Genomic DNA, 14,024 nt, shown 5'->3' on the forward strand with positions numbered 1-14,024 from the left:
TACCTGGTCATTTGCAGGCCGGCCTAAAACTTTTGAGTGTGCTTTGAGCCAACCAGAAACTAGGTAGCAGCACTTTCTCTCAAAGTAAGAGCCCCTGAGACCTTCCAAATCTGGAACACCATTGCCCTAACACCGTATCACATCCACTGCTGTTAGATTCTGCTGACAAAATACAAACACAGACATAGCTTGTGCAAAGCAAAGGTACAGCTGTAATTAGGAAATTCACCATGCAAGTCACTGTAGTCAAAGTCAGTTCACAGTACAAATGCTGCCCTTCGGCTACCTCCACCAACTGGCCAGGCACTGCAGAGATGCTGCCCAAGCCCTTAAGCAGGTGCTGCTGCCTGATGTTACTGGCTGCAGTGACTTAATTAGGTGTTAATCTGGTGGCAGTACTGCTGGTGCTGTGCCTGGCGCAGGCAAAGCTCTTGTCTGTTATCTTTCACTATTGACAGTGCAAAGAAAGGTCTACAAGAGTACACAATCTTATCAGTGGTCACTTTGCCACACTGTGATAAAAAGGACAAGAGAGATTAAGACTGAAATTATAAGACAAAAACTCTGCCCTCAACCACACAGCCACAAGGCTGTGGATGAGGGCGGGGAGGATGAGGGAGGTCACATGAACTAAAACCAAAACTGAAGGAAAGAGAAATGTCAAATAAACTTTGGACAAAGGCAGGATCTGCCCCTCTGACTCCTTATGCTGCCTGTGCCTAGTTTAGGGTATGTGCTCCTGAAAGCTCTGAAGCCTCTTTCAGCTGTGCCTAAATTAGGGCAAGACCCAGGAATAGACTCCTGTTGTCCTCCTTGCCTCCCTTCCCTTCCTGGTTTGCCTGGGCAGGCATGGCACGATAGCAGTACAGCACAGGGATCCGAGCAGCTCCCCAGGCCAAACACAACCTCTGTAAGCCAGAACAAACACACACAACCCATCCAAACCGCAATTTGAGCAGCTCTGTGGAGAAATGGCTAAAAACAATACACTGGGCAGCATTTATCCAGCACAATGATCCTCTTCTAAGCAGAGCACAATACAAGTCACACGTGCCATTCTTCAAGACAGAAACGCTATTACTTTACCTTGTGTAGTCCATGATTGTGTTCAGACGATGTGCTATAGTTAAAACAGTACACTCCTCAAATTGAGACTTGATCGTTGACTGTATGAGGTTATCCGTTTCAAGATCAACAGCAGCTGTGGCTTCATCCAGAACGAGGATTTTGGACTTCCTGAGCAGAGCTCTTGCCAGGCACACCAGCTGGCGCTGTCCCACACTACACAGATAGGATGGGAGGGTGGAGGAAAAGAAGTCAGAACAAGTTTGCAATATTCGTGTCGAAGCCCAGCAATTCCTGTAAGAACTCCTCTGTAGTATATGTGCCAAGAATCCAGCAAAATAGACAAGGTTCTTACTGCTTCACTATAAAGTACGTAACAGCATCTTAACTACATCTCCCTCATAATGAAGTCTAGAGAATGTAATAAAAGAGTACATTACAAATGGTTTCAGTATAACTGCATCCCTGAATCAACGCATTGTTGAGGACTGTACTTTAAATGGTTTCTACAGATTCATCACATAATCCTGTTACAGTGCAAAAAGCAAGCTAATAACTCCCATAGAACAGTAGCATCTATTGGGCATGAGCCATTGTAAATTCAGAGCATCTGCAATAAATAGCAGCCTGCTGCTACTAAAATCCATTCCAAGACTGCCCGAGCTGCGAAGTCGAACATCACAGTATTTTCTGAGTGTTTCTTAAATTAAATTCTCAAGCTCGAGAGTTTAAAGCCTGTTTGATAAAACCTAATTGTCTGGTTGCCTGGTCACGCATTAAAAATTTCCCAGCTCCTCCCCAAATTCTCATACAAGGAAAAAATAAAAAACAACCAAACACCACCAAAAAAATAAAAAAGACTGCTATTGGTAGCATCTAGCTACATACTGATCGAAGCGAACTGTAAGCTTTCTGGAAGTCTAGCTGCAGATGGGAGGGCACACACACACCTCTCACTTCCTGTTTATCTCATAAAGCAATTTTCACAAGCACTGTTTCTTTGACGTACCTGAGGTTCTCTCCACCTTCAGCACATTCATGATTAAGTTTATCAGGCAGGGCCGATACAAAATTTTTCAGGTGAGCCAATTCCAAAGACCTCCAAATGTCCTCATCAGAGTGTTGGTCAAAAGGATCAAGGTTCATACGCAGTGAGCCAGAAAATAATATTGGATCCTAGGCATAGAAAGAGATAATTGACAATCCACACAGATCATGGCAAGTGCTCCAAAAATACTTCTTAGATAGTGAAAGGAAAACAACATGTCCACCTGCAGTTGCACATAAGCCCATCTACTGAATTTAGAAGACAGACCTCATTTTTTCCAGTAACAACAATTTGTTCATCCTCATCCTTATTCCTTATGCCTTTTAGGGGCCTGACCTGTGCCTCCTGTAGACTCTGGCAAACTGTAAGTCAGTAACTCACAAATCCAGAAAAACAGAAAAAAAATCATCCAACTTTTTTTTTTAAACCGGTCTGCTGATTTAAAGCCTGAGCACTCCCTGTCCAGTCTTCTGTCAGCAGGGACAGCTACGTCAACTTTACACCTCCTACGGAATTACACCATCTGTAAATATTTCAAAAGTCTTTAGCTGCAATATTAGTGAAATGAATGCATTTCTTTCTTGGATATGGACAAATATTACTTTGGAAACACTTCTGGTCTAGTAGTGCCTGACTAACGCAGAGTAATCAAAAGGAGCTTGGCAAAAACGCAAAGTTCCCCCACAGATTTCCAAAAGAAGCAGTGCAAGAAGCCTTTCACAGTGCGTTCACTTGTTTTTGTTGGAATGCTACAAACGCGATTTATATAACCACATTATGGTCCTGTTTTGAATCTGAACAGGAAGGTAATAAATGCTATACAGTAAGAACAAGAAGACTCGAGTCTGAATGCCCAGTTCTTGTAAAGCCCCATGCCCAAATGTTTTGGACTATCAAACCCACAGTTGCTGGGCTAGACAGGGATGGTTACGTGCACATTTCTGTGAGTGAAGAGTACTGCGTACCTCACAAGACAAATATATTCCCCCCAGTACACTGCAGAAAGTGCACTTTTACAAAATGAGCTCTGGCAACGGCAGGATTTCACACCTACCTGAGGAATGATGGTGACCCTGAACCGCAAGTCATGGAGTCCTATCTTTGCAATGTTAATTCCATCAATAATAATTTCTCCTTCAGCTGCTTCATTGATCCGAAACAAGCCTAAAGTAAGAGAGGATTTTCCAGCTCCCGTTCTTCCTACTATTCCTATCTGTTGGAAAGAAATACAGGAACAACTTACTCTAAGGCAGGGTTAAAGCACTTGCAAGAATCTACTTGAAAGAGACACACTGTCAAAAGGTTGTTACATTTGTTGGGCTATCAACATCCCAGAATAGTGCAACTAACTGGGGTTAATGAAATAGGAGGGGAAAAAAAAAACAGTGGATATGAAAAAAGAAAGCCATCTCAAAATAAAAATCCACTTGCAGAAGTTTTCTATTTTTGTGTAAAGGCAGATGGTACCAGGTAGAGTGGGCCAAAGATTCCCTAACCTGTTTTTTTTTTTTTCAGTTGTGCTTCACAGCTATAACTTGTGATTTGTCCTTTATCTTCTCTTCTTTGGATTTACAGAAAATTTATAGCAAAAGCACTCAATTTCTTAAATTTTGCTTCCCAATTAGTCTAAAGTCTCCAATTGTTTTCTTTTTTTATTAAAAAAATATTTTTAAATTGGTACTTTGGTTGGTTATCTCTTGTAATCTGCATTTTCTATCCAGTCTTGGGGTAGCATTCTGCCCGTATTTGTATGTAGAAAACATGCACTCAGAAAAACAAATACCAAGTTGGATACCACAACTAAGCAAGCCTGGTAAGTATAAGCGTCTCTCGAGTACTTTTTATACTGTTGTGCAAGATCACACTATTATTATACGTCAGAGTGCACTCAGGACTGAGGTGCGTGCGGGCACACACACACATTTACCGCAATCAGAGTCTGGCCAAATCCAGAGGATCTGCTCAAGTCCCATTTTTTTCCTGCAGAGTCTCACCTTACAACTTCTGCCTCACCAGAGCAGAGCTCCCCCTTCTACTTAGTAGCTCGTTTTCTTGAGACCAGTAGAAACTTAACCACTCTGCTAGGTGTCAACCTCTTTGCCTATCGCAAATGAATTACCAAAGCAGTTCAAAAGTTTCTGGGATGGGAAGAGAAGATAGCACAGCCTCCTTTCCTTATGAAATGAGACCAAAAGACACTTCATGAATCCACATAATGTTTATCCCACGACGTAGGATGTCCCTTGAATAGAGTAAGAGCCTGCTGCAGCCACCAGTTACAGTAAGATTGATTTTGGAGAAGCTCTTCTTGCTCTCAAGGATCTAAGAGTGTCCTACAGGAGGGGGCTGGACCCCTCTTTGGCTTATGCATACATACTTATCAACAGTAGTCGTCTGCTACTAATTGAGATTCATTACCTTCTCACCCCCATTTATGGTGACATTTATATTTTTCAGAACCAAATCCAAGTCTTCCCGGTAGCGTAAACCATAGCCTCGAAACTCAACCTTGCCCTCCTCAGGCCAGGTGCTTGCCGGGGCAGTTTGTTCGATGCTCCACTCAGCCTGAAAAAAAAACAACACAAGCGTATCTGATCAGTTCCTCCCTCAACTGGGCACAGGCTCAGAGGACGTAAGGAAAGCAATTAAGAAAAATCCTGTTAGTGTGTAACTTGCAAAAGGAACTGTGATGATGATGATGGGGCAAAAAAGGAAAAGAGCTGCCCCAAGGCAGATGAAATGGTGAATGTAGGCCACGGGCTTTGCTATCACAAGTGCCACTTTCTAGATAAAGCTGCTTCTTATGAACAGCAGAATCAGAGGCAGCACGTATTGAGATAACCTGCTTATGCAACACCACCACAGTAACGAAAGCACTGGGAAAGCCAGGCATGCAACTATAAGCATTTCGACTGAGACAACAGATTTACAGGGTGGTAAAATAAACAGCTGCTGCCTCAGCCTCCCACAGGGGTGGGAGAGGAGAGAGCACACTCCACTGTATTTATTGCCAGTACCAAACAAAGAGGCTTTTAATGACACAAACACCAGTCTGCTACCAGACCCTGAGAAAAAGTTCTAAGAAGGGTCCTCTTAAGGTTTGGCTACAAAAATAGCGATGCAAGTCAGGTTCTCCAGAGACAAGCATGTCAAAGAGGAGCCACAGGGAATTGTGTTCTGTAACCAAAAGGTGCACAAATGCAGATGTAATGACTTATTAGGCGATTTGAATCAAAACAGAAAAGTAAATCCTCTTTACTCTTCCCATTGACAGCAAAAAGAGAAACACACAAAAAATTGGTTAATCACTGAAGAAAACAAAACCAGATTTGCACAACTCCACTGCTTAACCCAGGGCAGAATGGCAGATTCATTTCCTAAATAACAAGCTGTAAATATTGGGAGTATACACCTCAAGAGCACCCCCAGGAACTACCCCCTTAAGACACAGCCTGTCTCTAGAGATCAATGAGAGCACAAAGTTCTATCAAATCCCTCAGCTCAGAGGACAAGCTTTTACAAGCATTAAGGCAACCATAGGTTCCTTACAGACTTGTTCATAACACCCAGGTAGGCTGCATGCAACCTCATGTCAAATGATACAACCACAAGTCCTGGAAATATCCACCAAGTGCTAGCTGTGGTGGACAACCCACTATACCTCCTTCTCCATTTCAGCATATTCTTTGACTCTTTCTACAGCAACAATGTTGGTTTCCAGCTCTGATGACATACGAACTAGCCAGTTTAAGTATGCTGTAATCTGCAAGAGAAGAAGTTTAAAAGCAGTTTACACTAAGCATGTTACCTGCAATTAAAAACAAACAAAAAGCCACACAACCAAAGCACTGCAAGTTCATGGAATGCATAAACACAGATATGATTTTGGTTAATCAGTGCTGGACAGGAGAAAAGTCCAAATGCCTTTAACATGCACGGGATGAGTCTTCTTAGTCACATCTCCTCACATATGCAGGGCACAGAAGAAACCTCCCCCATTTTTCCAGATGGTTTTTATTTGTAGCGTTTATTCTCTTTCTGTGTTCCTTACATTAGTTTTCCCTCTGAAGCTTGACCAAGAACCTGGCTTTCTGATGCAGTCTTACAATTTAGAGCTTTTTTCTGTTTAACAGTAAAATTACCTGCAGTGAATAGGACACTGAAAGGCCAACCAGTCCTGGACTGAGCTTGTTGCGTGCAATCACTGCGAACAATGCCGCAAAGAGAACAATGCAGTTCCCCACATACTCCAGCCGGACAGCCAACCATCTGCAACGCAGAAGAGACATCATGCATCTTTCCAGTAACTCATCCACAGAGAATTAGGAATGCAGTCAACCAATGTTGTCACACATCTTGCTTTTTAGTAATATGGCATCTGAGTACTGCCAGTGACATAGCAACTGTAAGGTATTTGGGGTCCTACTCCAGCAGCATGCAAACCTAGAGGCATCCAAAATGAATAAATCCTTCAGAGACATTAATTCCTGTTTTAGTTCAGAAAGCAGATCTGGTTACGTTGGGATCAGCAAATAAGAGTTTTTATAAATACTACCCAGAAGGCAGGAACTCTCAGAAAGAAGAGAAATTCAGAATCACCCTTAATTCTATCACACAAGTTTAAGCAAAAAGAAACATCCACAAAAGCTTCCCTACCCTGGACAAATACACTGACAGCTGATTGATAAGGCAGACAGGCAACAGCACCATACCCTCCCATTATAACTTCCTTTCAATATTTCAACCCCACCATTACCTGTTTGCCACAATGCTTGGATAATAAGCTTTCTGATTTTCATCCACTTTCATGTCGTTCTGCTTTATGAAACGTTTCTGCTCCTCAAAGGCTCGAATTACGCTGACTCCCAGGAGGGTCTCATTGAAGTGAGAATACACAGGAGAACGACTGACAGACTCAAGGCGTTTGAGCTGGCGAGAAGTGGCCACATAAAATCTCTGCGAGTCAGAATATGAAAATTACAGTTATGTCCACATTACATTTGACAAGACGGAGGGAATCATGAGAGAGTTCCCTGCCATTTGGGCTGTTAGTTACAGAGATTCAACCTACATCCAGAAATACATGCCTTCTCCAACACTTCTAGGCCTAAAAAGATCACACTATATACACTGTCTTTAAACAACTGCAAGCCAAACCATATCATGTGATAGCCACTTTCTTCCTTGCAAACTTACTTAAACTGTACAAAACTGAGTCTCTGAATCATGCATCATTGCCTTTAAGACGTACTAGTGGAGCTTTACAGATTCACTAATTCAAGGGTCAAAGCCAGAAATCAGCTCCTTCTCTCACATCTGTACTCTCTGCCAGATTCCTAACAGTAAAGAGGAGTGAAGCAAGCACATCCTGCCTACGTAAGACAGGAGTGAAAAGCTGCCATTGCTTCTCTCGATTGGTAAACAAGTTTCTGACAAAACAGACACATGAGCAGAAAAGCATACATAATTTTCTAAAGGTCTTCCCAACTCTTTCGTTTGGAAGAAAACTTCAGAAAAGTTCATAGAATTTTCCACATATGGGCTCTAAGCAACGAGATATATGCAGTTTACCTCAAAATCTAATGGCTTAGGTATTAAAGGATTACCTCTTGCACACAGAAGTCACTCTGCACATGACAACAAAAGGAAATGCTCTGCTGTAGTCAGCTAATCAATAAGCTATGCAAAGTGCAGTCAGTCAAGCATGACAAGTCAAACACACTAAAACCAGACCTATTCCAGAGTGAGAACAGAACTGTCTTAAGTAGAGGACACGTAACTGCTGGTCCAGCTGACCTTGGCCAAGCCCCTACCTGCACAAACAAGTAGACAAGTCCCAGAGGTGGAATAATGACAGCAGCTATAGGTGTGGCCAGTAAAATGATGATACAAGCCCCAATGACGTTAAACGTTGAGCCCATGAACATCTTGATGATTGGTGGAATAGTGGAGTCAATGGTATCTATCTCCTTAGAGAAACGGTTCACCAGATTTCCACTGGGTGTACGTTCAAAGAAACTCATTGGAGACCTGAGGACATTGTGCAGCAGGTTAAGGTGCAGGTGTCGTGAAGCAAATATTCCCCCTATTGACACAGCCATCGAGTAGCCAAATACAGCAATACCTGGAACAGAAGACTTGTTTTTAACTGCTCTCATCTCTCACACAGAACATTTTCCTTCATTTTGTCAACACGTAGAATTAGCACATATCTAGTACAATAATCCTGAGAATTGGAGTTCATTACCATTAGACTTGACGACTACTTAAAGAAATTAAAAAACTTTTTCAGTGAAAATAGCACATTTCTCTCATGGAAGTATTTTTCTCCATTAAAAAAAAGTGGTGTGTATTGCAATCAGAGAAAACGCCAGCCTACGCAGCTCGGCAAGGCCAAGGCAGCACAGCTAAGGCCTCCTGCGACAGACCATCCCTGCAAGCCGGGCAAGCACAGTTTTTTGACAGGCCAAAGGGCCATTTCTCAGATCAGACATTTTGTCACCTGGCTTATCAGCCCTTGCAACCACTTTTGTTCTTGTTTTGTATGAATGAAAGAAAACCAAATTCAGTAACTAAACAGACTAAATAGTTTTATATGTCAGTGTATTTGTTGTTGGGTTTTGAAAGTTTTAACAAACTTTCCTCTTTCTATGAAATAAAACCTCAGTCCTTAGTAAACTGCTGCTGCAGTTCTGGGGATACAAGGTCACCAAGAGCATTAGAAACGTTCTGAACCAGCTAATATTACAATAGGTAAACCAGGCAAACCTTGAGAAATTCCCAGTGCTCCATACACTCCTAGTCTGACATTTGTATACTGCTGTGTTCCATTGATAACAGGATCATCTGTCCATAAACTCAGCCAGTAGTTGGAAGCCAGGGAGGCTACATGGTTACACATGAAGAGGAAAATGCTCAAAAAAGAGATAAAGAGTCCAATAGCTTTCATGTAGTCCCAATATACTGTTGCCTTTACCTGAAGACAGAAGGGGGGAAAAAATGTGTGTATATGTATATTTTTTCATATATTCATTTTGCAGATTAAGTTTCAAAGCCAGCAAATTCCCTTTTCTTCAACCACTATTTAAAGTTAGCATTCCTGCATCAAGCCAGACAAACATGACAATTACATGCTAGAAAGCCACTGACCTGGAACACAAGTTGCAAGATGTTCTGTGGATATGTGCCAAACCCAGTATCCCTCCAGGGCAGGCACACATGATCTTTCCCTTGTCTTCCAAGGGAAGGAAAGGGAGAGCGCTGCTTGAAGTAACACAGAGCATCTGTGGCAGAGCCAAGAACTTCACTGGGGAGTTCGAGATTTTGTCTCTCTCTTTTTACCACAAGATTATACAGCCTTTAATTAAACCCTTGCTTCATATGGCTTGTGCTCTATGATCTATTGTAAAACAGGACTCCAGCAACATTGCTGGGAGGTATAACTACCATTTTCCCAGGAACCACACTCTCCAGTTTCTCAGAAAGCCCTGGGTTATCCTAGGATTAGATACTTGTGTCTACAGTGGAAAATGGGCTTAAATTCAGCTGAGTCAATTCCAGCTCCTTACACTGAAGGATAAATTTCACCAGGTCACCTAATTTGTTACAACTTTGCAACCTCTTTCTAAAAGAACAAACTGCAAGTTTGCCATTTCTTTTAAGCTTTGATGTGGTTAGGCTCATCATCTTAAGCAGAAGTTTTGATGTCAACATTCTTTCTGCAAGCAAACCTGGGGCTCTGTTTTGGGACCAGAGAGCACAGCAACACTTTCATGAAGCGCTGCACAACAAGCAGCGAGTCCCACAATCCTCTCAGCCCTTTCTCACCCCAGCTACACGGTCTTCAGAAGCTTTTTTTTTTTTCCTCATGTGGACTTTTCTGAAACCAAAAGAGGATGCAGGAAGTGGGAACAGGAGACCTTACCCTCCCGGTCTTTGCTGTGTCAGCCTCCGTCAATTTCCAGGAATTCTTTTCTGCAAGTGGCTTCTGCAGCTCTGCTGTGCTGCTCTGGTGCTGTGACTTCCCAGTCTCTCTGCTGTATGTTGAAGAGTTGCTGAGCTGCCTGTTAAAAATGCTAATTTTTAGTCTTGGAAAATATAGGCCAGGTGTCTGCTTCATAAATACACTTCAACACCCTATGGCCACAAGTCACTAGCTTGCATTAGTCTGGTGATAATCAACCTTCTAACAGCCATCATCTGGAAAGTGATTACTATTGTTTCTGTCCCCCCCTCACTGCGCACTCCTAATCCTCCCTGATAGCATTCACTTCTCAAGTACTCATTTCCAGATACAAGCTAACTGGCTAGGCAGTCAAATAAATCTTGGCTGAACAATCAAACTCCAGAAAGAAAAATGCCATGGTGAACATCGACATCATAAACAGTGCTGCTGTTAAAATGCTAAAATTGTACCACCACAGGCAACAAAACAGGCAATTTTATTCCCAGGCACTTACTACCTTCCAGATTTCTAGCGTCTCTGGAGTGCCAGACGAATAAGGCATCGGCTATAAAATGATTCTGGGAAGGTACTGTCAGTGACTGCATTGGGCCTCTCTGAAGTGTAAAAGCAGCTGTACTATGCCAGGGTAAAGGCCCACGTAGCACTACTTGCTACCTGTCAGTGGTCAAACCCTTGCAAAGACTACTAAAAGTGGCCTAGCCAATACAGTACTTGTCACTTTATGTGAGCCAAATCCATGGTATCTCATAACAATGCAATTGTTTCTGCACATGGAAGGCTGAGTAGCCTAAGAGTAAGTCACCATAAGAGAAAGGAGTGTATTTGTCTTTAGATTAACTTTATACTCCTGGTAAAACCATGCCAAGGTGTTCCGCTCCAGGCTGCGTTAATTGAATTGCCTTCCATGCCAAACTGTGCAAATTCAGTGCATATCTAACAAATGGGCTTACAGTGCCCTGAGATTTAAGTACTTCTTCCAACAAGTGGACTTGCAATATACACCTGTTTTGGAAGAATGAAGACCTGGCTGAGGTCAGAACAACCAAAACTGGAAGACTTTTTCAACAGCAATTGTCAATGCCACACTGTGCAGGAGCTGGGATACCAAGCTGCTTACCAAGCTGTACACAGCAATTGGCTGAGACTAGAAACTTCAAGGTCAGCCAAGAATCACAAGTGCAAACTCTGAAGTACTAAAATGGAGCACGTGTATATTGCAGCTGTAGGTAAATATTTCTTCCAATAAATTAATACTGTTAGGTCACATGGTAGGCGTTCCTCTGCACACTCACAAAGGAGCTCAGGAAGACAATGGCAGGAAAGCAACCTTCTGAATGACTCCCAGGGCCACCAGAGGAACCATTGGCCCATTAAAGGCCCATTTGCACAAGCCCAGAGGAGCAAAAACGGGTCACAGCTGTGGGACCATGGACATCCTAGCCAGCCCTGTACACACACATGCAAGACAGCCTGTACCAGCAGCAGGAGTGGGGCTGCAGCCTCAGGGGCTTATGTGCCCAGGTGCTAGCAAATGGATGGATGGCTGGGATCCAGCAGCAGCTGCTAAGCAAACTGTTTGAGCTCAGCTGCTGGAGGGACCCACCTTGTACATATATATAATACATTCTTACTTGTGAACCTCCATCCTGCTCAGCCAGAGAGGGGAGCTAGATGAGGTCATTGGTGCCCTTTTCTTTGTGTGGTTGCTCTAAATGTTTGATCTGCATGGCCTGTCATGCATATCCATGCTATATGTGTGTGCTCTGTGTGCGTATGCTTGCTGGGAATGCATCTTCAGCCTCACTACTGGCTGGACCTTGAGCCATGGAGCAGCACCAACCTCACCTCTTTCAGGCTGCTGTGTGTGGCATGACAGATTTTCCTCCCACAAATACTATAAACACCAAGTTACTGTTTGTCCACGTCCGAGTAAAAGGACAGGAAATCAAAAATAAAAGAGAGAGACTGCACACCTATGCATCAACTTTCCAGGGGCTTCATTCACAATCGCTCCGTTTTCTACAGGCTTTCCTTCCTTTCCAGATGGACTATTTGCATCTGGGGGGGAAACAAAAAAGAAAGTAAAGTAAATATGAAAATGGTAGGAAGAGACAAAGGTTTAATTACAATTGAAAATGCCAGGTGCAGTCCCAGAGTACAAACAAAGGGGAGAACACAACTGAGTATTTACATATGCTAACAGATAACTGATTAGATGAGCAAATCAGCGTAGTTCCACCCCCAACAGGATTAGTTGACAAGACAAGGAATATTTATTTTTCTATTTTGCTACCAAATGTAGGTCAGCAGTAACAACTTAATATAATTATGAGAACAAACTTGATGTTAAAGCACACAATACCAAGTCATGCTATGACTCACGGTGGAAAAAAAACACTCCAACCATCTTCTGTTTTGCAAACCACATCGTTAATACAGTTAACTATTTTCATTTCACAAAACAATAAGACACTCTAGCAAATGGAGTGCAGCTATATGAACAGATGGCAGGTGACGTTAACTTCGAGCCTTCCTGCAAAATGAGGCAGGAAGCAAGGTACAGAGGTCCCCTGTTTTTAAGCAACCATAGGAATCAGATTCGTTCAGGCAGAGATGTTTCTATGAATGTCACTTAAGAAAAAAAAGGTTTTTCATTCCATTTGTAACAAGGTGTAGAACACAGATCAAATTGCCTAGTACACTTCACAAAACCTGTCACCTTGAATTATTAAGCTTCCTCTTAGAAATTTAGTTCAGCGTAATACATTGCCATGAGCAAAATTCCTAGGTTTGAGTTACGCCATCTTTTTCCTAACACAAATGACTTTGATCCCTAAAAAAATACTGTCAATTATGTGAAACTCTATTATCATGTATGGAAGTTAATTCAGAATTTCTAACAAAAGGAATTTTTCATTTAAAAGAGTCTACACAATCTATGCGGACAAAGAAAATCTCACCTGCATCCATTAAAGAGTTATGCAGGAAAATTAGCGTAACTTCAAATTCTAAATGTTCATGTTTTTTATATAAAAGCAAAATATATGCATAAAACAGTTCATCAATACATCAAGTAGGGGCTGCTTGAACTTAAACCTGTTCCTTCCTGTGCCTGTCAACTGAGCATTGGTTCACTATTCCAATAACCCAAAGCTAAACTGTTCAGTGTGATCCAGAAGCAGAAAAAAAGGAGCAGAAACAATGACAAAAAGTGAAAGCTTCAATGACTTAGTTCTTATTTTTATTATATGAATAAGCCCAAACAAATACGAGACTCTTTGTTATTTGAAGCACTTTATACATTTTCTTTTGAAGAGCTCCCATATGGAAACAGCAAGCATTCCAGCGTCACTGGAGCTCTAAACCCATGTGAACAAAGCAAAACCACAAGTAAACCTTCCTCCTTTAACAACAGGTCTTACATTTGATTCCCTCTTGTAGGCTGCAAAGGGTTTCGTGCTTATACTGCATTTACCTCTTCTGAGAGGAAAGTACTAAAGATTGCCATAGTAAATCTGGCACATGCACCTAAGATATAACAGGTGTATAGGGAACAGCGATAGGGTGTGAATACCCATACGAGAACAAAAGGAACCTCCAGGGATCAATCTTGAGTGCTCCCTCTCTGGGTACGCTCACTACACTCCTAAACCCAGAGGGGGAGATGCACCTTTAAAGGTTATTCAAAGCTTCCTCATGAAAGTAAGATCAAGATTCGCTGCTGACGTGAGTTATCTACAAGCTGACGCTCCAGTTATTGTAGTAGCATAGAAACGAGCAACACGCAACCCAAGCCAATGCCTTATGTTATGTAGCTCAAGCTCTAATAATGACTCCATCTCTTTTGTAAAGTACAGCTACTTGTACTGCTCCACCACAAGCACTAGTAAAAACCCATGGCAAGAAAGTAGTTACCTGTCTCCAGAGGTTGAATCGTTCCTTCTA

General features: G+C 42.2%; 1 protein-coding gene across 4 annotated transcripts in view; it reads right to left on the minus strand.

The window, feature by feature from the left end:
- LOC310882022 (multidrug resistance-associated protein 1) overlaps positions 1-14,024 on the minus strand; it is a 57,631-nt gene that overhangs the window by 1,745 nt on the left and 41,862 nt on the right. For all 4 annotated transcript variants that reach the window (XM_083800128.1, XM_083800125.1, XM_083800127.1 and 1 more), the window contains 11 exons: positions 12,053-12,137; positions 10,038-10,176; positions 8,882-9,089; positions 7,927-8,237; positions 6,870-7,069; positions 6,256-6,382; positions 5,775-5,876; positions 4,532-4,678; positions 3,168-3,326; positions 2,075-2,241; positions 1,087-1,281 (listed from right to left, as the gene is read on the minus strand). In XM_083800128.1, coding sequence (XP_083656254.1) covers positions 1,087-1,281; positions 2,075-2,241; positions 3,168-3,326; positions 4,532-4,678; positions 5,775-5,876; positions 6,256-6,382; positions 6,870-7,069; positions 7,927-8,237; positions 8,882-9,089; positions 10,038-10,176; positions 12,053-12,137 — 1,840 coding nt within the window. The remainder of the gene's footprint in view (positions 1-1,086; positions 1,282-2,074; positions 2,242-3,167; positions 3,327-4,531; positions 4,679-5,774; positions 5,877-6,255; positions 6,383-6,869; positions 7,070-7,926; positions 8,238-8,881; positions 9,090-10,037; positions 10,177-12,052; positions 12,138-14,024) is intronic.

This window comes from Anser anser (assembly GCF_964211835.1).
Source record: "Anser anser genome assembly, chromosome: 15".
Taxonomy (NCBI): Eukaryota; Metazoa; Chordata; class Aves; order Anseriformes; family Anatidae; genus Anser; species Anser anser.